Source organism: Rousettus aegyptiacus, unplaced genomic scaffold, assembly GCF_014176215.1.
Source record: "Rousettus aegyptiacus isolate mRouAeg1 unplaced genomic scaffold, mRouAeg1.p scaffold_m13_p_4, whole genome shotgun sequence".
NCBI classification, from domain to species: domain Eukaryota; kingdom Metazoa; phylum Chordata; class Mammalia; order Chiroptera; family Pteropodidae; genus Rousettus; species Rousettus aegyptiacus.
The window spans coordinates 155,946,275-155,970,952 of record NW_023416307.1 but is presented as its reverse complement, the minus strand read 5'-3'; the positions used below and the strand labels follow the sequence as shown (position 1 = coordinate 155,970,952).

Genomic DNA, 24,678 nt, shown 5'->3' with positions numbered 1-24,678 from the left:
GGGACTCGCTAACCCACCTTTAGTCACGGTTATTCAGGGTTTTGCTGTGAACACAAAGATCAGCCTGACAGGATACAGGGTCCCTGCACTTTTGTTTCTAGACTCGTGGCATTGACGGAGGGTTGACATGGCAGCCAGGGGAGGGCAGGGGGCCTTCCGCAGGGCTTCCGCAGCCGCCCCCAGCTCAGACCCTCCGTGAGGCTGCTGGGGATGCACCTCACGTTGCCTCCTTCCGGAGGCCTCTCTCTGTCCCATTTCCTGGGGCCTCATTAATTCCTCCCCACCTCACCCCGTGAGAAAGCAGGTCTGTGCTGAGCCTGGCCCAGGCCCAGAGCCGGGTCTGAGCACACCGCTGGTTGGTTTGGGAGGCAGGGGGCGGGGTGGGGTAGGAGACTCACCCTGTCCCCACCCTCATCCCAGGGAAAGAAGCTGGAGCGACCTCCATTGCCACCCATGCCCCGGCTCCCACTCCACCCTCCAGGAACGCAGAGACCATGGAGATCAAGAATCTAAAACACAGCTGGTCTCATGTATAATATTTATAAAAGGGGGCTGCCAACCGGCCTCCCCCAGGCCGGCTTCCCGGGGTCTTTGTCTCTCAGGGGCAGAGACGCTCCGGGCCGCGGCCTCTCTCTTCCTCTGGCAGTGGAATGTGAGCTGCAGCCCGGGCGTGGGGTGGAGTCCCAGCCTCCCCAGGACTGGGGAAGGGGCAGGGCAGGGGCCGCTTCGGGGTACCCACACCAGCTTCACCCTCAGAAGAACCCGCTGGCTCCAGGCATAGGGTGTTGGGGTCTGTTCCCGGTGGAGGGGATGAAAGAAGGGGACAAAAGTCTCCAAGGAATTGAGCCCAAATGCCTGCAAGGGACCCAGGGGACAAAAGGAGGGAAGGCAAGGGGGCCGAGGGAGACGGGGCCCCAGGGTGCAGACTGTGGCCCAGTACCAAGGTGGGGGGATGGCTGCAGGCCCCGGTCCCAGCTCTACGCGCCCCTGCAGGCTGTGTGAGCTCAGCGTGTGCCCCTGTGTAAGGAGGAGAAGCGGCTCGGGTGGGATCCGAGGCCACGGGAGGGGGGCAGGGGCACAGCCCACCCTGCTCCCAGCACAGGAAGGCCCTGCCGCCTGGGAGCCCAGCAAGGTAGTGGCCCGAGGGCCTTGGTTCTGGCTCTTTAAGAAAAACCTTCCACAGAGAGGGCGTGGGGCAGGGCCAAATGCCGTAGTGTTCACCACGTCTTTCTCCTCCCCCCGACCGGCCAGGTGAAAGAGTGTGAGCAGGGTTACTAGGACACGTAGACAGAACAGGATGGGGGTGTCCTAGTGGCTTCCTTCATGCTGGCTGGTCCCTGAGACCCAGTCAATGATGATGAAGCTCAAGCTCATGGTCATCAGCAAGAAGCCAAGCACAGCAAAACAAAGGGCCTGTGGGGTCAGAAGTCAGGATGAGGTCGGGGGTCAGGGCAACCTCCTCAGCCCACACAAGCCCACCAGCCTCCAGGCCCCTCGCACCAGGATTTTAGGGGTGGACCTTGCAGGTTCCTTCTCAGTGGGCATGATCCGGAAGTAGAAGATGGCAGGGAAGATGAAAATGAGGCACGGGGCGGATGTGGCTCCTGCAAAGAAAAAGGCGTGGCCTCTGCAGGCTGGCAGCCACCTGTGGGCTAAGATTCAAGGGCGCGCCCTTCCGTGGGGTCAAACAGTCCTGGTTGGGGGCGGGGCTCTCTCTGCTTGAAAGATCTGCGGGATTCTGGAGAGCCCGCCGGCCCCTGCCCTTGCTCTCTGCCCACCAGGGTAGAAGGCTGGGGCTGTTGGAGTCAGAGAATCTGTCAGTAAATGCAGCTAGCAAAGAAGAGAGGCGAGCCACAAGATTGAGATGGAACCTTCGGGATCTTGGGCTCCTGGATCTAGCTCTTCCTGAAGGCTTTTCCATGATTTGAGCTAATGTCTTCTTTTCTGCTTAACCCATTTTGAGTAAGATTTTGAACATACATGAGTGAGAGTCCTGTTTACGATATCCATAATACTCAACCCCCAGCCTGTGTGTTGGTCCCTGCAGAGTTGGGTTAGGGGGTCAGTCTCTTGGGTTGGGTCACCCCAAATATGTCTCAGAATTGCTGCCCTTCCAGCTCAGAGCCCCAACTGGTTCGAGATGGTCAACAGAGCACCAAACCTGCATTCCCATGATCCTAGGGCTGAATCGAGGCATCCCATTTATCAGCTATATGGATCTGTTCCTCCCTTAATCACTCTGAACTTCAGTTTCCTCATGTGTGAAATGGGGACAAGGCCTAATGATGAGACCCTCCTTCGCGGAGGCCTCTGACCTCTGGGCTCCGCGCCGCGCCCCAGCAAGGGACACCGACTCAGTGGTTCTGAGCCCTCAGAGGGGATCGGAATAGACTTCCCGACAAAATCCCAGACAGGAGGGTAAGTCGTGCCCATGGCCAGCAGCCATCGCTCAACTGTAGGGTACGAGCTCAGGAGTCTGCCAGGATTTGCAGAAGGGGAGTTCTCTGGGGCAACACCCAGCAGGGCCAGGCCCTCACCGATGATCCCGAAGATGCCCAGGATGTTGGGGGCGAAGATGACCAGTAGGTTGATACCAGTGAGCAGGCTAATGGCAATGAGCGCGTGCCGCAGCCAGCTGAACTCCCGGCTCTGAAACATCATCTGCTGGATGGCACGGCGCACCTGGGGGGTGGTCATCATCCGTCAGCGCCTTCGGTCCCACCCCTCCCCCCCCGTTGGTCTGGCCGCCCGGCCACCTGCTCACTGGCTCACCGGAAACAGAACGATTGGCACCGTGAGCGTGACTGCCGTCAGCACGGCCACGCGCACACACAGGATCAGCACATCGAACGGGTCCACCTTGCTGTAGGTGTGCAGCAGCTCCGACTCCACGCCGTCTGTGGCGGGCAGGGAGGGCGGTCAGCAGGCGGCCCAGGCAGGGGGACTGGGCTCTGAACCTGGGTCGACCCTGACCCTGACACCGTGGGGCGTGGCAACAGACTCACCTCCACAGCGGCAGGGCGCAGTTAGGCGGCACGCGCCTAATGAGCACCTATAGCATGCGGGGTGCCATGGCAACTGGCCAGCCCCCTGCCCCCCAGCCTGGCCTCTGTCTCTGCCCAGCCATACCGTAGAAGGTGAGGTAGCCGAAGAGGGCGGCCAGGAAGTACATGACATACATGACGGCGATGGACAGGTTGGAGATGCGCTGCATCTTCGTCTTGGAGGGGCTGTGGGGGACAGAGGCGGGGACCGGTGCCGGGCTGGACAGCACTCGGAGATCCTCACGTGCCTGGGTCTCTGGCACCACATCCTCGCCATCCGTCAGCAAGGAAGCCTCCTTCTTGTCCCCAGTGCCACCCGTGGTAGCTCTGGAGAGCTTTGATTGAACGACTTGGCTCCTGTCACTCCCTTGCCCCTCTCAGGCCTATGTCCATTCCCCCCAGAGCAGCTCAAGGCGGCCCCGCCCCCTCTCCCAGCCATGGAACCTACTCCTTGAGCTCTGTATAGATGGGCAGCACCTCGGGGTGGCAGACGAAGGCGAAGGCCATGATGGGGATGGTGTATGCTGTCTGGGGGAACATGGGGACTGTGTCAGGGCAGCCCCACAACTCTCACTGGGCCGCTGCCCCGACCCAGGCCGGTCAGAACCTGTATGTTGAGTGTGAAGTATCTTGGGGTGCAGAAAGCCACAGCGTCAGTCTCCCCCTGCAGATGCGTCTCCTCCTTGATGGACTCCCCTAGGCTGATGTTGCCTGTGACGTTGACAAAGTGGGGGGGCAGCGGGCAGGGCACATGGAACTTTTTGTAGATGACCTGGGGGCAGTGAGGAGGAGGGTATCAGGGCCAGGCTCCGCTGCCTGGTAAGTCACTGTGCAGCCGCACCTAGATCAGGCTGGGAGGAGCTGCCTTCTGACACAGGTTGAGCACAGAGACCCGCCCCCTCCCTCCACCAGCAGAGGGCGACTCACTGCGATTAGGAAGAACACCATGCAGCTGAGAGAGAAGCCGCTGGAGTACCCCAGGTAGCCTGCGAAGTGTGCGCGGGGGGCTGTGAGACTGGGGGGTCCCCTCCCGTACATCCCTCCAACATCTCCCTCCGAGGCCCTGGCCCTGCCACACTCACCAAGCTGCCGCATCAGCGCCAGGGGCAGAATGACGGTGACAGACACCAGAATCACCAGGTAGTTCCCGTTTAGGTACCAGTTCCTGCGGGATGGGAGCAGGGAGCCGGGATCAGAGCCGCCCCGCCCCCCGCAGCCTTGGGTGGGGCCGCCTGCCTCCACCCGCAGCTGCCGTCACCAGTGGTGCCACCGAGTGACCTCTAAAGAACGCTGGTTTACAGCGCCGAGCCTCTCCGTCCCCATCTGCAGAATGGGCACACTCTCGGCTCCTCCTTCTGGGGCAGGAGGACTAAGGCACCCTGCGCTTGCTTGGTAACCGTCAGATCAGAGTCCCTGCTCTCGTCGTTCTCAGGACACTCAGGTCTGGGTCCAGGCTGCCCAGGGAGTGGTCCCGAGGGGCTCAGGGAGGTGGGGTGTTTTCCACGGGGGTGTCAGGGACTTGCCAACAACCCGCACCCCTGTGGTCCCTCCTTGGATCTGTATCCTGCACCATCCTGCCCCACCCACCCCAAGGGACAGGGGGTGCAGGGGCTTAAGGGATGAAAACCGGGACCACCCTTCGAGGGCAAGTCCAAAGGCCAGCTCCTTGGGAAAGGCCCACGAAGAGGGGGGCTTCCGGCTGTTCCCCGCCTCCCAGACTCGCAGCGCTCTGCTTGTCTGGGCTGTGCTGCCAAGGGCAGGGCCTGCTGCCTTCTCTGCCCCCACTCGCCAAACGTGGTCGATGCCATCAGTGCTGGCAGAGCTAACGATGAGCAACTGGGACACTGTGGGCTTAATTTCCCAGTGGGGAGGGGTGGCTAACGCCCAAGCCAGGTCAGGAATAGTAGGTGCTTAGAGCTAAGCCTGAGGCTCTCAGGTCCTCCCGTGCCCACAGGCTGGGCCCTGGGCCAGGCGTGGCCCAGCTTCCTCAGCCTGACCCCACATGGCTCTCCTGCGGGTTCCCCTAGGTGCCTCGTTAATGTGGGCGGACTGAATGTCCGCTCCGCTGGCAGCCCTTCCACCAGCCATTTAGAGGCTCTGGGATCTCTCCCACCAGCCCAGACTGGGCTTCTGGGGCCGGGGTGGACAGAGAGTGTTGTCTAGGGCATCCTACCCTCACCCAGCCCCGCCCCACCCTGGAGCTCACGAAGTTTCCTCCTCCAGGTTCAGGAAGCTCTGTATGACAAGGGGCAGCTCGGACTTGATGATGTACAGGTAGCTGGACATGGCTGGAGGGAGAGGGGGAGGCAGGCGCGGGGGTCAGTCAAACCGGCCGGACTGCAGACTGGCTACCCACCCACAGTGTGTCTGCGTCCGCCCGCCCGCCGCACCTCCGATGTTCTGCAGGGTGATGGCCAGGGCCGCCGCCAGCTTTCCCGGGGTCCCGAAGGCACGGTAGCCCAGCTGCTCGTAGGCACGGATGCCTGTGGGTACGGGGAGTCGGGACATTAGCCGTGCTCCTCCCAGCTGCCCCTCCCTTGCTACAGGCTGGCTGGAGGCTCACCGACGACCCCTGAGGACTTGAGCAGCAGGTGGATGGAGTAGCTGGAGAGCAGGGCAACAGCCGTCAGCAGGAACCTGGGGGGATGGATGAAGAAAGGCTGCCGGGCTCCTCTGGCTGGCAGGGGGCAAAGAGCTGTGCGCGTGTGGGGTCTGTGACGCAGGCGTCTGGACCCCCGGCCGATGTGGATGCAGGATGGGCGGACCCCAGGGGTGGTGAACGCCACCCAGTTTGACCCGAGGGGGACCATGACCCAGAAGAGGCCCTCCAGGTATCCCCTCCCCTCGAGTTCTTAAAACAAACGTGTTCTCCCAGGTGAGAACACGCGTGCCCACGCGGGCCTGGCCGTGGGCGTTCATCCGTCACGTGTGCGTGTGGTAGAAAGGCAGGCGCAGGCCGGCGAGGCTGGCCCCGCGTGGTCGGCTCAGTGGGCTCACTGGGCAGTGACGTGGGTTTGTTCGGCCGTGGCTGTTTTCTCAGCCATGTTTGGGTTGGGGGTGAGTGCCCACCCACTGCAGCCTGGGTCTTGAAAAGGAAACCAGGAGGTCCTAGACGGTCACGGTCGGTGGCCCGTTTAGGGCTCCCGCCTTTAGACGGTTTGCTGACGGCACTCACAGGAAGAGGATGATGCCCGTGTTGGCCATGGCGAAGGCGAGCCCCAGGATGCCGCTGCCCATGATGGCGTTGCTGAGGTTGAACACCGACACCCCAAACGATGTCTTCCCCTCAAACTGCGGGCACCGGCGTGAGATGGGGGGGCGTCAGCAGGTCGGGAGGGCGTCTCGGCGCGCCCCCCTCCTGCCCCCCGGAGCAGCTCACTGCTGCACCCGAGCTCCCCACGGCGCCCCGAGCCCGCTCCGCTGCCCTGGCTCACATCCGTGAAGTGTGGCTCCTTGCCGGGGCTTTTCTGTAGGAAGCCCTCGCCCTCCACACCGCTCCGTCGGGGGCCCTCGTCCCTGCAGGCACAGGCCACGGCAGGCAGCTCAGCTCCCGCCCCTTGCTCTGCTCCCTGCCCTGACCCACGACTGGGTCCCTCCTCTGCTCACCTCTGGTTGCCTGCTGCGGGGGTGGTGACCGGGTGCGGCCCCTCCGAGTGTTTGCCGTTGGGCACCAGCTCCACCATCTCCGTCTGCAGAGGTGCCTCCATGGTTCGGGGACCCCACCGGGAGTGCTGGCTCGCACAGCGATGCACTCAGAAGTCTGCAGAGCGAATGGTCCCTCTGATGATTCCTGCTTTGGGGCCCACGGCCCAGCTTCCCACAGGGTCTCGGCCGTAACACACCTCCCAGGGGGTCGCTCAGGACCTTCATGCACATGGCGCCCTGCCTGCTGCCACCCAGAGACCTTTGGGGGAGTAGAGCTCAGACACCTGAGCTCTCCAGGACATCCTGAGGGGGACACCTCGGCTAGTACCTAGCACTCTCCCTGACACACACACACATGCCAGCCTAGGCAAGTCCTTAAGGCCTCAGTTTCCCCATCTGTGAAATGAAGGTCAGCCAGATGACCTGAGGCCAGAGCCCATGGTGCCAGGACCCTAGTATGCTGAGTCCCAGGCCTCTGGGCCCCTCTCCGGGGGTGGGCCCTGGACTGACTCTCTGTCCCTGACGTTGATACCAGGAGACAGTTTCCTGTGCCGGCCCTGTGTGCCAGGGGCCTCCTAGCCAACCTAGAATGGCACGGCCCGACGGCTGGAGGCCTCGGGAGCGGGTGAGGGCTGCGGGCTCCGTTCCCAGCCGCCCGGCGGGCACTGCTGGCAGCCAGAACAAAGGGCCCTCTGTGGGCTGAGAGCTGGCGCTGGGAACGGCAGGCGCAGAGGCTACCCCCCCGGAGCCAGGAGGCCTGAGGCGGTGCTGGGTGGCTGGACACCTGGGCCCTGCCCGCCTGGCTGCAAAGGGCCCTCAGGGGGCCTTCCAGGAAATGGGTGCCCCAGGGCCCAGTTCTCTGGGCCACACAGGTCTCACCCTCCACACAGCCCTGGCCTGAGGGCCGTGTTCTCCTTTGAGCCTCTCCTCCCCTGCTAGGGACTTCCCCCAACCCTTAGGTGCCCATCCTCCAGGAGTCTTTGAGCTCCCTGCAATTTCCTAAAGCCCCAAGCCGGGACCTCAGGGCCTCAGCCAGCTGTAGAGGGGCCTGGACCACTGGACCTGCCCCCTTTCCCATGCTTAGGGCATGGCTCTGCTGGGTCTCGAAGCAGCCAGCTCCCTTTCCCTCCATCCCCCAGCCCCACCCGCCGTCCAGACAGCCCACTGGCCCCTCTCCCATCACCGTGGGGGCTGGGAGCCACCCATACCATGCCCAGAAGCTACCTTGGTATAGTGCCCCCGGGATCTACAAGGATCCTGTGAAGGCCAGACCAACCAGCAAGAGAGCCGAGGCCAGAGCGGTGACAATGGCCGCGGCAACACTGCCAGGTAGGCCAGCCAGAACCCAGTCATGACGCCACGGCACCGTCTGCTCGGGACCCCGGCATCCGCTCTGAATCCCCTGCCCCCACTGCGCATCCCAATGGCCTCAGGTCTGCTCTTGAACCTGGATCCCCAGGGGTCTCAAACTTAGCACTTGGGACTGTGGGGTGGGTAGGGGTGGCTAGGCTCAGGTTTCAGGCCCAAGTGTCCCAGAGGCCACACAGAACTGACCGGAGGATCACCGCACTGTGCCTCAGGTAGCCCCTGACCAGAGTTCGGATCCCAGGCATGTCGGTCCTGGGGACCCTGCCCCTGGCCTCGTCGTACACCTCAGCCTGCCTCTCCTTGCTCTGATGCTGGCACCTGAACCCTTCTCTCCTCCAGCCCTGCCGGCTTAGGACTGTGACATGTAAACGTCTCTTCTCACGCCCTCTTCCCTGGACCAGAGTCCTGGACTAGCCTGTCTTCACGCCCCAGCCCAGAGGCTCATAATCAGCACATGCCTCCAAGGGTCCCAGCTGGGCATGGAGGTGCCAGCACCTGGTCTCCAGAGTCACTCAGGAGTGCCCCCTGGCTCTCAGCTAGGGTGGCCCTTGCCAGGCCTCCTGGCCTGGGCAGGCTGGGACAAGCCCTGAGAGTATGCTGAGTCGGCAGCCTAGACAAAGCACCCTTCTCTGCCTTAAAATCCTTCCCTCGCAGCCAGACACTGCTTCCAGGGAGACCACAGCCCACGGTGGCATGACCATGGGCCAAGGTGCCTGAGGTGCTGGCTCCGGGTCCCCCGACCCTCCAGCGTGACCTGGGCCTAGACCTTCAGGGCCTGTCTAGTGCTGCTGGGTCTTGAGCTGGCCTGAGATCTCAGAGAGGACATGGAATATCCTTACTCAAGCGGCTTTCAGTCCGGAAGGGACAAAACTCCCAAACACATCCCTCACCCTATGGCACCTGATGCAGCTGAGTGTGAGCCACGTAGTGCTGGGACTTAAAAAGGGGGAGAGTGAGGCATCAAGGAAGGCTTCCTGGAGGAGGAGGTGTTACAGCCAGTTCCGAAATTCCAGTGGGAGTCCCCCAGATGTGGAAATAGGAAAGAGTGACTCAAGCAGAGGGCATGGCATGGGCAAAGGCCCTGAGGTGTCGTACGAGACAGGCTATGAGGGTAAATGAGGGTTCCAGGGCCACAGACAAGCCTGACAAAGCCGTGAAGGCCAGGTCAAGGAGTCTGTACCTCAGTCTAGTGCAGGGCTAAGGGCCGGGGGCCCAGGGTGGAGGTTAGCACTGGCCTGGGATGTGGACCCCCAGCTATTCCTTGAAGCTGGCACTCATTTTTGACGGTTCCCACCCCTCAAGACGGCCACCTCCCAGGCCTCTTTCTCTAAGAGAGTCAGGAGGACCCAGAGGATCACCGCTGCCTAAGGAAAGCTTCACTCCGGGGGGGATCCCCGAGTGGACACCCCGAGTCCGAAGCTGGCCCAGTCCTGCTTCGCTGTGGTGCCCACTCAGGACCTCAGTGTCCTCCTGTCCCTCCAGGGATCCCTCGAAGTCTGACCAAAGCTGGGGACAGAGTGAGGAGCCTCCCTGAGGCCTTTGCCCCCAGAGCAGGTCATGAGCTCCCAGTCAGGCTCTGGGGTGGGGAGATGCTGTAACCTCTGGTGGGTCATCAGAAGGGCATCTGTCAAGGTGCAGCCGTGGGTTTGGGCAGTAAATCAATGGCCCAGCCCACTGCCCTGGGGCCTGTTTGCTCTGCTGCGAGATAAGGGACAAGAGAGAACAGGAGCCCCGGGTTAGTGCAGCAGGCAACGCCTGCTCACCCTGCTCACGTGGGCATCACAGGGTGAGAACTCGTCAGGCACACCTAGGAGGGTGTTGAGTTTGGCTAATTAAAGATTTCAAGGCCCAGGAATCCAGGCCACCGCGGGGCCACCGCTTGCATCGGCTTCTGTGGGAAGCACACCCCTCCGCCTTCTTCCCCAATAATCAGGACGGACGCGGGTCTGTAGTAGCGGGCTGGCTACAGGGAGGCGAGCGCACCGTCCTCGCCTCAGTCCCGTGGCCGCGGCCCCACAGAGCTTGCTGCCCGGGCAGCCCTAACCTCAAGCCCGATCTCAGAAGAGGGTCCACTGTTGTTATTCCCGGGGGCTGAGGGACGAGGCTGCCCCCCGCTCCGGCACAGCCATCCTTACCACTCTCCTTCTCGGCTGACACAAGGTGCCCCTTCCGGACTGGCACCCCTCCACCCACCTGCTTCTCCAGACGTCAGGGGAAATCCGTCTCCCTGGACAAGCTCTCAGGCAGCAGGGAAACTGGGTTCAGGGGATACATCTGAATTGTGTGTTGTCAAGGCGCAGCCACGGGGGTCGGTAGGGGGCTGGCTGCTGAGGTCAGGGGTCTAGTAACAGGTATGTGGGAGAGAAAGGCACTAAAACACACCTCTTGCCCCTCCTCCAGACCTGCAACTCCAGATGTTGACCGGAGAAGACCCAGTCTTCTCATCCACTACTTCCTCTCTGTCAGTGACACTAGGTAAGTGGCTAGTGTGTGGCCAGTGCCTGGCTGGTACTGAGGGGGTGGCGGGCAGGAAGGGCGCATCCAGGGACAGGCGGGTGACCCAGAGTGTCGCCGTGTTGGCCACGCCAATCCCTCCCCCTCCAGCCCCCGGCCCTCATGGCTGGGGTCTGTGCTTCTGTGTTCTGGATATCCGGAAGTGTCTAGAAGGATCTGAGGAGCCCAGCTGGGGCCGGAAGGTGGACTTTCCTGTGACAGGGTACATTTTCTACACACCTACCAGATGCTCAGAGTTGGGCTGAGCCTCAGACACCTAGGCCTCCCCTCCCGCCCAGGCCCGGACCCTCCTTGTTCAGGCTGCCGCCAGAGGAGGCTGCAGCTGGAATCTCTCGGCTCAAGACTGGATCAGAGCCAGCAGCAGCCCCCTCCCCCCATTGCCAGCCTGCTGAGAGGGACGTGCAGCCTGAGGTCCAGCTGAGGCAAAGGACAGGACATCACGTGTCTGTGGCTCCCCAGGAGCAGGGGAGACCCCGAGCTAGCCAGTCCATCCTCCTCCCTGCTGACCCGGAATCCCCTGGAGGCGGCCAAATATTTAGACAGCCGGACTTCTGGCCCCAAAGAAAGCTGGAGCAGAGGCCTGGGGGCAGCTCAGGACTCATTGAAGACCCCGATGGGGGGGCTAAAGGCAAGGTCAGCCTGAAGGAGAGGCTCCATCCAGTGTCAGGAAGAAGCAGAGAGGGGCAGAGGGAAGGGAGAGAAAGACGGGGAGAGAAAACACACACATAATACAAGCCTCCATGCTCACTGATCCGGACAGGGGCACAGGGAGACGGAGGGATGCCGATGGATGCGGAGGGACACGAGCAGAAAAAACTACAGAGAGACATAGACGGACAGACGTTCAGACAGGGGACAAGAGAGACGAATAACCAGAGATGGCCAACCGGCCAGAGATGGCAGATGGAGAAGGAGACGGATGAGACAGCCAGAGATGGCAAGAGACAGCCGATGAAAGACAGAGAGCCCCGGACGGAGCGAGGAGGGAAGAAGGGGCCGGAGGCGCAGGTGGGGGCGCAGCACCCTTGGGCGCTGTCGGGATGGCGGGCAGAACCACGAGAAGGCTGCCACAGCATTTCCATGTTCCCACCAGGGCAAGTTATGTCCCCAGGTGCGGGGACATCCAGAGTGGGGGACAGGGCCCGCTACGGCCACAGGGCCAGGCTCCGCTGGGAAGAGGCCCCTAGTCCAGCGCCCAGGTCTGGCCTACACACACAGCAGGGAAGATTCACGGAGACGACGGTCAGCAGAAGCGACCCCGTCCTCAACGGCCATGCACGTGTGCAGACGTGCCAGCCGAGAAACTGTGTACAGGACGTGGCCCGCAGAGCGGAAATTCAACACCAAGCTACTCCGGTCTGCTGGCCGGAAAGCCCCTACTGCCCCAGCAGCTGGTCCTTCCCTTTGGTCCCCAGAAGCCCCGCCTGGTCCTCTAGAACACCCCACCCACCCTACATTTGTCTTCTTATCCCGAGTCCAAGGCCAGCCCTCCACCCACCAGACTGAGGGTGCACGGTGCACACAGTAGGTACTCAGTAAAGGTTAAATGACTGCAATGGGCTCAAGGTCCTTGCCAAGGCCCCAAGCCACCTCACCTGCTCCAAGTGGCACCCGGCTCCCGCCATGTCGGCACTAAAACGTTCTCTTTCAGGGCTCCTATCTTGCTATAGCACAGGCTGCACATACACCCCAACCTCCCCAAAACAGGTTTTCCCCTCAAACCGAGGCATACTCAGTTCAGCTCCAAACCCTTCCCTGACCTCATCCGGAGACCGTGAACTGCCCAGCCAGCCCATTTGCCTGGGGCTCCAAGGCTGCTAGAGCAACCATTTCTCTTGGTCTGGCCACCTGGGGCCCTGGACTGGGGTGGGGGGAGGGTTGTGACATGGGCCAAAGGAACCAGCACTGAATAAAGGGGTGATCTGAGAAGCCAGTGAGCTTGGGCTCTATTGGCCCAAGCAGAAGAAAGTTCTGAGACACATGCCCTCAACCTCTCTCAGAGGCACAGTCCCCGGCTCCCAACGCCAAGGAGTCAGACTCAGTCCTGCTTTCTAGTCATTCCAGCCCTCCTGGAGGCATGCCGGGCCTGGCCTCATGTACCCCTGATTCCTCCCACCTTTGGAGCTTCCTGCGGGAAGCCTTCCGTGGTTGTGCGGGATCTCCCCCTTGCAAAATCGAACTGCCCCCAGATCGCCCCGGCTTTCTATGCTCCAGACTGAGAACCTCTGAGGGATCTGCTTCCTTTCCAGAAGGGACTGAGCCCCCGTGAAGACAGCGAACTGAAGAGGAAGGAGTGGAAGGTCCAAGAGCCTCTCCCCGGGACAGACAGCACAGTGGCCCGAGGAAGTCACGGGAGGGAGGACAGAACCGGCAGGCTGATGGAAGAATGGGCCGGGGTCGAGGTGTCCCTCACAGTGCAAGGATCTTTGACTTAGACCCCCTCAGACCTGTCCTAGAGCCTACACCTGGGCTCAGGGCTCAGGTCACTGTGGGGGAGAGGGTGGATCCGCGTAGGCCCCGCCCCCGGCCTCCCCCTCCCGGGGTGTAAACAAACGCACGCATTCGCTGTGGCCAATCCAAGGGGCCAATGGGGCGGGGCGGGCTCTTGCAAACCGAGTCCAGGTCCTTAACCTCCGCGGATGCGCGGGGCCGCCTCGCACCAGCGGCCCGCGCCCGCGGAGCGGGGCGCACGCATAGCCCCGCCCTCAGGCCAGGGAGCCACGAGCGCCCGGTGCTCGCCGGCCCGGCTGCAAATGGCACGGGCTGTGGGACCAACATGTGCCCCGCGGCCCCTCAGGCAGCCCGGCCGGATCCGCCCTCCAGCCCCTGCCCAGCGCCGCCGGGATAAATATACCCGGAGTCCTCGCGTGCCAGCCGGGCCGATCTGCCTGTCAGGCGCCCGTCGGGGCAACGCTCCAGGGCCTGCTCTCAGCCCCTCTTAGGCCCCCCTCCGGGGCCCTCTGCAGCCGGTCCCTGCGGGCCGTGCCTCAGACGTCCCGCTGCCCCCCCCCCGGCCCTACTGAGACGCCCCAAGGCGACCCAGCTAAGCTCAGAGCTGAGAGTCCTGACCGGCGGATCACTAGACCCGAGTCCCGAGCGCACCGGAGGCTGGGGCGCCTGCCCGAGGCAGGGCGGGCGGCCAGAGCTGCCCAGAGCCCGGCTATGGACTGGAGGGTGGACATTAGGACTCGGCCCGCCCGGTGCCCCTGGCCTGGGGATCGGCGCCCCCGGCGGTACCTGGCCTCGCGGGCGGGGACGCGCGGTGCTCCGCTCCCGCCGGCGCTGTCCTCTCTGCTCCCGGCCGAGCGCAGCGGCGGGGGATGAAGGGCGCCCGGCCCCGGCCCGGCCCCGCCCCCGGCCCGCCCCCCGCCCGCCAATCCGGGTCGGCCCGCGGGAGGAGGGGCTGGTCTGCGGAGAGGCTGCGGCCAGGCCAACCCAGCAAACCGGCCGCGGGAGCGCTAAGGAGCCCCTCGGTCGGAGAGCGGCTGCCCCGGGTGGGCTCAGCTGAGTCTTTTGGGGGGAACGCTTCAGTCCAAAGCAGATTCCCTTTGAGTTTCCCCCTTAACCCCTGAAAGGCTCTGCCCGCACTTCCCCGAGGCAGAAGCGGCTCGGCTCTTAACCCAAGAGGAGTGGTAACAAGTCAGCCTCAGTGAAAGGTGCTTGAATGGGGGACTTTCAGACCTTGCTCAGGCGACCAGGCGTCTTCGTGCCTGCCTCGCCCTCCGCGAGCCTCGTGGGGGCCGTGAGGACCCGACGGGAACCAAGTTGGGCTCACGCTGAGCCTTGCCTGGCATCTCCCTGCCCATTTTCTTATTTCTAAGGAGTAGGAGACAGCTGTCAGTCTGTCCATGGGAAGTGGGGCCTGGGACTTGGCGCCCTAGTACAGGGGCTTATAGGGTGACCCCGTGCTCAGCGGGGACTCTTATCCCACCCCTGCCTGCTTTTCACCCAAGGCTTTTCACCCAAGGCTTTTCACCCAAGGATGCTCAGAGGTGGTTGGTGGGTAAGGCCTCCAGGGTCAGCTAGCAGGTTGTTGGGGGAGGCCTTAACCTTGGGGAGAGCTGGGGGGGGCGTGTCCCAGAACAGCTGTGTCTCTTGCTTCTCAGCCGCAGGCTCTGATCCGATTAACCCCATGGCCTCTGCTGTTTCTAGCAAGCTGGATGTCTCTGCCATGTCTGCTCTCATCCCTGGTGCTAGGGAGATTGGCCCCAGAGGAGAGGCCTAACCCCTTCCCTGCCCTGGGCTGGGAGTCAGGACTCCTGGACTCTCTTCCTACTGACTCTCAACACCACCACAACCAAGCCTTAGTGTACCTCAGTTTCCCTCCGCGTCACAAGGAAATGACTCTGTCTTTACCCCTGGCCTGAGGGGAAGCTGTGAGCCAAGGGCAGGGGCCTCAGCTTTGGCTGGGATTTCCAGAGGTCTGGGAGGACTAGGATGGTGGCAATCCTTGAAAACCTCAAAACCACCCAAGCGCCCGTGCTGCCGATGGCTGGAAAATGAAAGGGATCGGTTCTCCCTTCTGGTCTGGGGCGTCATCTCCAGATCAGAGCTTACCTTGGTCATGAGGGACCCTAAGACTCTCGCCCTCCAAAGGGGCTAGAGGGGACTGCCTGTGGGACAAAGTCAAAGGGAGAGGTGCTGACCAGGTCTCAGGTCTGCCCTCAGTTCCCACCCACAGATAGCCCGAAAACTCACAGAAGCCATTTGCAAAGGGCTGTGTGTTCCCGTTGGCAGTTCCTGAGGGGCGGGGCCTGGATTTAAGGTCACCCAGTGTGTGGGTGTTGAGGTCTTCCATCCAAAATGGAGGGAGCAAGAACTGGCTGGGCTGGGGTGCTGTGGGAGGCCCGGAGGTGGCATGATGTGGGTTCCCTGCACCAGGTCAGTTGTGACCAGGCTGGGGGAAGGGCCGCCTGTTTGTTGATGCTAGGCCTGGGCCCCGGCCAGTGCAAACACCGCCCAAGGCCTTTCCCGCCACCTGCCGAATCTCCCAGCCCAGCCTGTGGCGGCCGGACAGCTGGCAGCCAGGATGGGGCTCCGAGAGCTGCCGGACACCTTCTCCCATAGACCAAAGAGAACGTCCGTCCGTCCGTCCGCGTGGCCCCAGCGCTGAGGGCAGCCGCCTGGAGTGGAGGCTGGGGGAAGCTTGATCTCAGCCTTCCGCCCAGCTCCACCTCTACGTCCCCATCTCTAGAAACGGAGACGCGGGCCCAAGAGACTGCCGGACACGTGAGGCAGAACCGAGGGTCCCAGGATGGCTCAGACCCTCACGCCAGGGTCCTAGCAGCCCTTCACGGTCTTCTTCCTCTTCAGCCACGTCATCGGCCTCCAGCCAGGCAGCCTCCTCTCACACGCCACCATTCACGCAATGCACCAAGACCCTCTCTGCTTGTGAGGCCCCATCTTCACCTCCAAGCCCATTCCCCCCAGAGCCCAGCATCCCTGTCCACTGACTCCTCGAACGCCCTGTTCACAGCCCGCTGGCCTCCCTGATATCCTGCCAGCCCGCTCCTTCTCCCAGGTGACCTCTCCACCTCCCCACTGCCCTGTGGGTCACACACGTTTCTGCTCTCACTTCCCTATGCCTCTGCCCCTCTGGGTCGCCACCCTGTCCCACCCCCTCAGCAAACTCTTACTTGCCCTTCAGCACCCACATGGCAGATCACCTCTGGGAATCCTGCCCGAGCCCCTGGGGAGAGCCAGCGCTTCCTTCGCTTCCTGTGGCTGCTCGCGCCATCCACCCCTACAGCCCCAGCCTCAGCATCTCGAAGCGCTCTCTGCAGGCCATGCGGCTAGGGAGGCTCTGGCCCAGGCTGGAGGAAAAGCCTGGCGAAGAAGCAGCCCGTGGGCTTAGCTCTGCCAGGGGAAGAGAGGTGCATGCCGGGGCGGGGAAGAGGCAGGTGCTCCGCGTGGGAGAAGCAGCTTCGCCACAGGGAAACTGGATGTGAGTGTGAGATTAGCACTGGAAGGCGTGGGGCTGCATGCAGGGGCAGGACTCGTGGCCTGGGGTCATGTCGGAGGGCTGCTCCGCGGTGGGGAGGACCCATGCCCGCAGCTCCTGACTCTACTCGGCCCAGTTCGGTGTCTGGGGCACTTCTTCCTGAGCGTGAGCAAGGGTTTGGTTGGCACAATACAGTGCGTGGAAATAGAGAGGGCACGCTCTTCTCCAGCCCTTCCTCAACCTGGATCCCCAGAGCTAGTGACCTCGTGGCTGAGGCCTGCCCCCACAGTCCCGGCACGCCCTCCCTCTCTCCCCTGAAATCTGGCCCCCAGCTTCTCTGGCCACTGAAGCGGCTTAATGAGCCCAGGTCACGTGGGCAGAGCTACTGCCTGTGGGGAGGGGTCAAGCCCCCAGTGGCCACCCAACCAGGCCCTGACGTCAGTGGCATTAACCGTCTGCCAGGCTTGTCTAATCTCTGGTCAGTGGCCGGGCCAGGTTAGTCCTGCCAGAGCCAGAGCTGAAGGCCAGGAGGGCCCTCAGGGGCACCTGGAGGTTGCAGGTCAGGCAGGGATGGTGGTGGCTGTAGGTGCCCGCAGTCAATGACCCCTACCTACAGGATTAGGGTGTGGCCACAGTGCTGACTCTGGGCCAGCTCTCTCTGCTCTTCTGCCCTGGACGGTGAATCAGGCGTTGAGCACCCACTGATCCTGCTCCTTAGGGCGTAATTACTCGGCGTGGTGAGCGGGGCGGTGGAGGCCTGCAGCCACGGACAGAGAGTAGCTTGAGGCCAGGTGGTGTCCCCAGCCCGTGGGACCGAGGTATATGGGTCCAAAATCCCAGACTCTGTGGGCAGAACCGTGCATGGGAGGGGACTTCGTGGAGGGTGGAGTCCAGCCCCTACGTGGTGTTGGGCTTCTCTCTGCCCCTCGCCCAGGAAGGCTGGGAAGCTCATTACCTTTCTTTCAAGATGAGGCGGCTACGCGGCAGACACCATTAACCCACCTCGCCTGACGGCGTCTTCCCTCTCTAGCCAACCACCTCCAGGTCCTCAAAGCCTCCTGTCTTCTGCCTTGAGTCTCTCCATTAAATCCCTCTGCCGCTCTCCCCTGCTCCACCCCAATCCAGTCAACTGCTCAGACAGAGAGCCTTTAGTTAAGACGAGCAGCCCCAGATCGGCCGGGTCCCAGACCACCCAGTGGGGTCCTAAACCACTGGCCCGAGCCCTAACTTCCCCCCAGGCCTGGGCTCCCTAGCCTAGCAGTGCTCCCCCACCCCACACGGGGCTCAGGTCTGCGCACCCTCACTCTCCCCTTTCTAGCCGCCCCCCCCCAGGGACACAGCTCCGCTATCCACCTGGACATTGACGATATTGCCCACATGCTGCCTTCTGCCCCGCCCCAGCTCTCCATCTCCCTCCTGGACATTTTCCCCAAGTGGCCACAGGTCCGAAAAACTAAGTCCCTTCAATATTCCTCTTTAGTCCCAGCGTGGTGGGGGCGTCACGGGCACTAGGTCATCTGCACAGATTCAGACCCTCGTCGCTGAGCCCCTCTTGCAGACCCCGGCCCCGCCGGGTAATGAGGACATACACCCCCCTCCTGGATCCACCGGCCCTACCTCTCACCTTCCTCATCCTCACTCACACTGGCCCCCGGGAAAAATGTGCGCCCCTATATACATGTTTTATGAAATTTTTTTAACGATTATTTTTCCCGGAAGCAATTTGAAAAATATCATCGATGATTTTATTTCCATTAAATCCAGGAAAATAAAATTATAAATTCCGTTTTAGGTGTAAGTAAAATATTTAAGGTTAAAATAATGCTTCGAGTTTTAATATACCTGCTGCCAATTATTTCAATCTTTTAACTACTTTCAAGTTCTGTAAAAATATTAACCCTTAAAAATACATAAGACTGTATATAGGAGTGGACATTTTTGCTTTTGCTTTAGAATCCAAAATGCTACCAACATGGCTTGGCAGGGCTCTCTCGGATCTTGTCTTTATTTAGAGTTTTTGTATTTTGTGCATCATGGACTGGGGAGTGGGCAGTCATTTTGGCTTTTCAAATTCTTGCATCAATATATTATTCATCTTGTTTACTGAAATTTTGGGCACCGCCTTAAATTTTGCGCCGGGAGCGATGCCGTATTTGCCTCACCCATAGCCCAGGCCGCCAATTATGCCCTGGCTTCAAAGGTTTCCAAGACCCATCATCTTGTGGAGGAAGTCCAGTTCTCAGGCACGTGTCTCTCTTCCCTGCTCCTGCTCCACTGAACTCCTGTGAACCCCCCAAGCCCATATTCCTGTATCTTATACTCCTCACCGGTCTTGCCAGAATGACCTTCCATTTCGAAACTCCCTCTTGATCCAAGACTATCCTTGCGAACGTTTTCCATGGTTCATCTCATCCTCACCCCCTCCCCAAAGGGCACAAGTTGGTCCCATGCTCCCCAGAGTGCCATGTCAGGCCAGGTGCTTCAACCTGGAAGGAATTGTCCTCCCATTCCTGTCCAGCCCAGCACTGGGCACTTCGTAAGTGCTCATGACTCATTATAATTAACACTCTCTCCCTTCCCCCAAGAAAGGACAGCTGGGGGCCTGATGCAAAGGTTTATTGCTGAGTCGGTGCATCTAGCTGAGGGAAGTGCAAATCGTGCCCTGGCCTTGCTAGACGAGAGCTCCTGTCCTTGCCCCGGCACAGGCCCTGGCCCATGGGCATCAGCAAGGACCTGACGATTGATGAGAAGAAGGGAGCAGGGATGTGGGGACATGGGCCTTTGTCCCTGATGGTTCAGGCACAGCCCTGCCAGGGAATGGGCTCTGAACAGAAAGGGTGAGAGAAACTGCTGACAGAGACGAGGGTCACCTGGGTGTGCTTGTGACTCCACCTGAGGTAGACTCCTCTGGGTACATCCTAGGCCTCTGTCCTGTCCCAAATTCTATGCGTGGGGCTGATCGATTGGAGCCGGACTCTGCCCCAGCCACCCCTCAGGATAGTTTGACCATTGGCCACAGCTGGTGTCAACAGTACCCTCCGTCAACAGACCATCCCCTTGGCAGGCTGGCCTGGAGTACTGTGGGTGGGTGGGTGAGAGAGGATGTGGATCTGGTGTCCAAGGACAGAGGGCAGAGACTGTGGGGGGAGGGGCTACGGGGTTACTCCGAGCCTGGTATGTGGGGAAAGGTCCAGCTCGAGCCTCTCCCTAGCACCCAGGAGCTCCCAGGCCTGCCCCTACTCACTAACTAATCCATGTAGGAGCTACTCAGGCCAGAGCTAGCTTGGACTTTGGACCCCTGAAGCTGCTGGGAAAGATAGTCACTGGCCACTGGGTAGACAGGTGTCAGACTTGTCACATGGCGGTGGCAAGGCTGGAATGAGCTGATGGTAAGCAGCAGGCCTGCTTGGAGGAGGGATCCCCACCTGCCCCCCTGCCCTTCATGAAACTCTGGGGGGAGGGCTATTTGCTGAGCCCAGACCCATCTCATGAGTCATGGGCCCCCTGGGGTGGGAGAGCTGCAGGAGATTGGTCAGCCGGGCACTGCTGAGTCACTGTGTGCTCTAGCTGCCCCAAGTCCTGCTTGTTCTTAGCTGGGGCTGGCTGTGGTGAGTCCTGGAGGCCAGTGCAGCCCAGCCGTGAAGGGCGGTGCTGGGGTTGGGGGCATGGGCTCTGGGAGGCCTGAGAGTCATGGAGCAGGGGCAGGGCCTCAAGGCTAATGGGGCTCAGGGTTTTGGGTCTGTGGCTGGTGGGACTACACACTGGGGCCCAGGAGTCCTGGGTCGGGGGGAGAGTCGATAGGGTCCTTTCGGCTGGGGCTACAAGGCAGCTAGGGCTACAGGGTCTCAGGACGCACATAGGTTCAGTAACCTGGGAAAAGAAGAAAGAACCTTGTCAATATCCCCAGCCTCAAAATAATTGAGCTTAGGCTGAGAGACATTGTGGAGGTGGATTTGGAAGCAGTGACACCTGGAGAGGGGTTGTGGCCCAAAGAAATTAAGTGGGTGGGACTTGTGAGCTAGGGGAAGGGCCTTGGCAGTGGAGTGGAGCCTGAGGAGCCGGGGTGGGGCCCAGAAGCATCTGGGAGTTAGGGGCCAGACAGTGGAGTGGGTCTGGAGAGCTGCGGCGGGTCTACTGGATCCGGGGAGCTGGGGCTAGGGCTGAGGCATTGTGACCAAGGGGCAGGACAGGGGAGCATCGGCTGAGAGGAGCCCACCTCAGAAGAGGCCACAGTCTTTGAGGTTCTCCTTGATGATGATATCGGTGACAGCATCGAATACAAACTTGACGTTCTGAGTATCGGTAGCGCACGTCATGTGGGAATAGATCTCCTTCACGTCGCGTCGCATGTTGAGCTCGAGGAACTGCACCTTGATGTAGTTGCCCGCGTCCTCGTACGTGTTGGGCCCTGGCGGGGAAAGGCGCTCTCACTCCCTGTCCCAAATCCTTGCGGACGGACGGGAGGAGCGCAGACCGAGCTCGTGGGCGTGGGGCGCCCTCTGGCGGCCGGGCCGGGACTCTCACCGTCGTAGTCGGGGAAGCAGATGCTAAGATGCGCCTTTTTTATCTTCTCGGAGAAAACGTCCTTCTTGTTGAGGAAGAGTACGATGGACGTGGTGGCGAAGTAGCGGTGGTTACAGATGCTGTTGAACAGGTGCAGGCTCTCGTGCATACGGTTCTGAGGAGGGCAGAAACCGTCCGGCACCGGGGGACACGGGCAGCGACCCCTCCCCTCTGGACTCCGGGGCACCGGCGCCTCCCCGCAGACAGCTTCGGGTCAGGGTCCCCCGGAACACCCCTGAGCGAGCCTGCTGGCTGCCTCCTCTCCTCCTTCAGACGGCTCTGGAACGAACGTCCCCTCCCAGACGCTCCCCGCTCCCACGGCAGCGTCTCCTGCTTCCCACGGACCGCAGACACAGGCCCCGCTCGGCACTCACCACTTCGTCGTCCTCCACCAGCACCATGTCGTAGGCGCTCAGCGCTGCGATGAAGATGATGCAGGTCACGCCCTCGAAGCAGTGGATCCACTTCTTGCGCTCCGAGCGCTGCCCGCCCACGTCGAACATCCTGTGGGGCGGGCGGGGCTTGAACCTGCGCGTCGGGCCTCCCGGGCGCGCCCACAGGCACCCATCCCCTCGCCTCCCGGCGCCGGCTGGAGCGCACTCAGACACGACCTGGGTCTGGCGGGGCCGGGCCTTTCTGAGGTTTGTGCATGCGAGAAGGGGGCAGTGTCTCTCCAGGGATGGGGCCACCGTGATGGGAAGGGGCTCCGGGTGGTGAACTCGCCCGCAGGGCCCCGAAGCGAGGACCAGGGCTTGGCGTCGTACCGGAAGTTGAGGTCCTTGAAGGAGAACTGAGTCTCAATGATGCCGGTGGTCTTGACTCGCGAGCGCAGCACGTCCTGCTCAGTGGGCACGTAGCCCGGGGTTACCAGGCGCTCCAGGTCCGAGAGGTAGCTGCGGGAGACAAGCGGGTGAGGGTGGGCGCGGTGCGTGGGCGTGGCGAGGCTCCCCCCCACCCCGCGCCCCCGCGCCCGGCCTGCGCGCTCACTAGCCGGCGGAGTCGTTGAGCTGGTACTCGGAGGCGCGATCGAAACAGGCCTGGATACCCGAGTCCTTCCACAGCCGCTGGATGATGTCCGACATCTCTTTGGGCATCGTGCCCTCCTCGATGGTGTCCGCCATGTGCATCAGCTTCCGGGCGTCGTCCTGGGGACAGGGTAGGAGTGGTTGGTGGTGACCGGGGACTTGGTCCCGCGCCTCGAGTCCCCAGAGACCGCGCTCGGCCCGCCTCCTGGCACACCTGGCGCGCAGAGTCTCCGTACTGAATGTTGAGCGTGGTCATAGCGCGCACGATGGCCAGGATGGACTGCAGCGTGTTGCCGTAGATGATGGCGATGAACTCGAGGCACTCTTCCAGCGAGTACCCATCCTGGTGGATAATTCTGCGGCCAGAGCAAGCCGGAGTCAGTGCCTCGTGGTCAGGTGGGGAAGGATAGGCCCTGGGTGCACGTCCCCTCCACCCCCCACCTCAGGGGCCTCCGAACTGGCCGGGGGCCACTCACTTCATCTGCTTGACAATGGTGCTCTTCCCGGACTCACCGGCACCTGGAAGGGAAGCCTCAGCTCAGAGCTGCCCTGACCGTACCTCTTCCCTACACCCTTGCCGCGCCCCACTCCCCCCACTCCCCCCACTCCCGGCAACGCGGCGGGGCAGACACAGAGCGCCAGCCCAGCCTCCATTCCCACCTGTCTTCCCCTCATTCCCCAAAGTAAGGCCCTGCCACCCTGGCAGAAGAACGTTTATAAATGTCAGGAGTGACAGAAGAGGGCTGATGAGGGGGCTCAAAGACCTCAGTTGTGCCGGGGAACCTCCAAGACTCTGGTAAACGCAGTCTTTAGTATTCTGAGACCAAAATAAAAAGGGCTGGAGCGCCACCTTGTGAAAGTAGCTGGTACTGTGCACAGGGGATTATTTGAGCCGGGTCAACCCAGCTTTTCACCTGGGGTGGGAGGGGAGTGACTCCAAGAGGCTCAGAGGGAATTAGCGCCTTTGGATGGGGAACAGACACTGCTGACAGCCCCTCTAAGCCTGCTCTCGCGAGGGTGCTGGGCACAGTTAATGGGATTGTCAGCTTAGCTTTTCTGTCTACCCGGGGCACCGTGGCTTGGTGCCTCTGCCTACATCCAGCTGCCTGACTGGACTCTGGAGAGCCTGGATGGAGTCTGCACTGCCCTCTCAGAGCAGCTCCTGCTTCCCCTTGAGGGAGGCAGTGGCCTAGAGGCCCTGGGTCAGTCCCATGTCCCCTCACCACCATGGGGCCATGGGCATGGCCTATCTGTGCCCTACTGGGCCTTAGTATCCCTCTGCCCCCTTTAGCTGCTTTGCAGATCTGCCAACAGTAAAACTCTGGAAACCAAGGGCCACTGTGTGTGGCTCTGGGTGGTCCTAGAGGCTTCCCACTCTCAGGACAACTGTGGCCTTCCCTTTCCCAAGGGAGCAGCCCTAGTGTGGGGCTCCCAAGGAGGCCCCTGGTTTCTGAGCCCTGCTCAGCAGGCCTATCAAGCCAGGGAGCCCAGCCAGGGCTAAAGTGGCTGTACCCACACCTCTACAAGAGTGGCGGGCACACACTTCTCTGGGCCGGAGGCTGCCTGAGGCAGGCCCTCTGGAGAGGGGTTCCATGGCATAGCCAGTCTCGGGGAGCCAGGGCATCGCCTGTCAGGCTCATTCTGCTTCCCAAGTCACACCCCTGCTTCACAGAAGGTGCGCCTGCCTGACCCCGGGCCTCTGACCTGGTGGCAGTGGTCCCGTCTGCGCCCACGTCCCTACCCAGAAGCAGCAGCTTCACGGTGCGAGCATCCTTCTCGGCATCTTCTTTCAGCTTCTTTTCTAGCTCCCTTGAGTGCTTCTCCTCCGCGCTGGCCCCAGCCCCCATGGCCGTGGCAGTAGGCGAAGGAATGGGGTGGTCAGTTGGCTCTTCTGGATGGAGGGATCTCCAGAGCCAGGCTCAGGCCAGCCTCTGGCCTCCCCGGATACCCCTCTGGCCCCAGGGCTGGCAATCAACTGGCTCTCCACAGACCTGTGCAGGTCCTGGTGGGGCTGCTTAGTGGGATTTGGGTGCTGGGGGTACCCAAGAGCCAATCAGAGACAAGGACAGGTGAATCCAGCTCAGGCCCCAGCCCTTCTAATCGGGCTGGTGTGGCCCCAATCCCTCAACTGCTGACTCTGCACCCCCTCTACCCACCCCGCACCAACCCTCCAGGAGAGACCCGGAAAGGCGGAGAGACATGTTTGATGGGAGGAAGGAACCTCAAGTCCCAGGGGTGCAGACTGTGGGAGTGGGGCTGACCACAGCAGGTAGAGGGAGAAGCATGCACCCAGCACCTGCCCTGCGCCCAGCGCTGGGCTCAGCACTGCTCCTTATCTTGTGAGCTCACACCAGCCCTTGGGGAAAGTGCCCACATCATTAGCACCATTGTGCTGGTGAGGAAGCTGAGACTCAGAGGGCCACACGACACAAGGTGGCTGAGAAGGGCTGGGTGACTCTGGACCTGGATTCTGTGCCCTGCAGAAAGTCAAGAGGTGAAGGTAGACACTGCATTTGTGCTGTACCAAGGGCTGGATCTGACCTGAGCAGGGCTTCTACGTGCCTCCATGATGCTGGTG

At 61.7% G+C, this 24,678-nt stretch overlaps 2 protein-coding genes and 1 long non-coding RNA gene across 4 annotated transcripts; 1 reads left to right on the top strand and 2 right to left on the bottom strand.

The window, feature by feature from the left end:
* Positions 1 to 524: 524 nt before the first annotated feature.
* SLC38A3 (solute carrier family 38 member 3) lies at positions 525 to 13,904 on the bottom strand. Of its 2 annotated transcripts, none has more exons than XM_036219693.1 (16): positions 13,809 to 13,904; positions 6,651 to 6,804; positions 6,479 to 6,560; positions 6,220 to 6,335; positions 5,608 to 5,681; positions 5,435 to 5,527; positions 5,251 to 5,332; positions 4,127 to 4,209; positions 3,972 to 4,030; positions 3,652 to 3,816; positions 3,493 to 3,572; positions 3,130 to 3,230; positions 2,773 to 2,897; positions 2,538 to 2,682; positions 1,501 to 1,604; positions 525 to 1,413 (listed from the first exon to the last, which is right to left on the bottom strand). In XM_036219693.1, the coding sequence occupies exons 2-16, from the start codon at positions 6,749 to 6,751 to the stop codon at positions 1,309 to 1,311; spliced, it is 1,515 nt and encodes a 504-aa protein (XP_036075586.1). In that variant the 5' UTR covers positions 6,752 to 6,804; positions 13,809 to 13,904; the 3' UTR covers positions 525 to 1,308. The 2 variants fall into 2 exon arrangements, with proteins under 2 accessions (XP_036075586.1, XP_036075587.1); XM_036219694.1 differs by lacking the exon at positions 13,809 to 13,904 and adding an exon at positions 12,688 to 12,708.
* Positions 13,905 to 19,113: 5,209 nt separating this feature from the next.
* On the bottom strand, positions 19,114 to 24,215 carry GNAT1 (G protein subunit alpha transducin 1). Its single transcript, XM_016149996.2, has 9 exons — positions 23,842 to 24,215; positions 22,577 to 22,619; positions 22,315 to 22,456; positions 22,063 to 22,220; positions 21,840 to 21,968; positions 21,450 to 21,579; positions 21,037 to 21,190; positions 20,729 to 20,920; positions 19,114 to 20,382 (listed from the first exon to the last, which is right to left on the bottom strand). Exons 1-8 carry the CDS (start codon positions 23,945 to 23,947, stop codon positions 20,730 to 20,732), a joined length of 1,053 nt encoding a protein of 350 aa, XP_016005482.1. The 5' UTR covers positions 23,948 to 24,215; the 3' UTR covers positions 19,114 to 20,382; position 20,729.
* Positions 19,748 to 22,962, top strand: LOC118601664. The gene is made up of 2 exons (XR_004950485.1): positions 19,748 to 19,901; positions 21,090 to 22,962. It is a non-coding gene; the product is annotated as an uncharacterized LOC118601664 (long non-coding RNA).
* Positions 24,216 to 24,678: the final 463 nt, after the last annotated feature.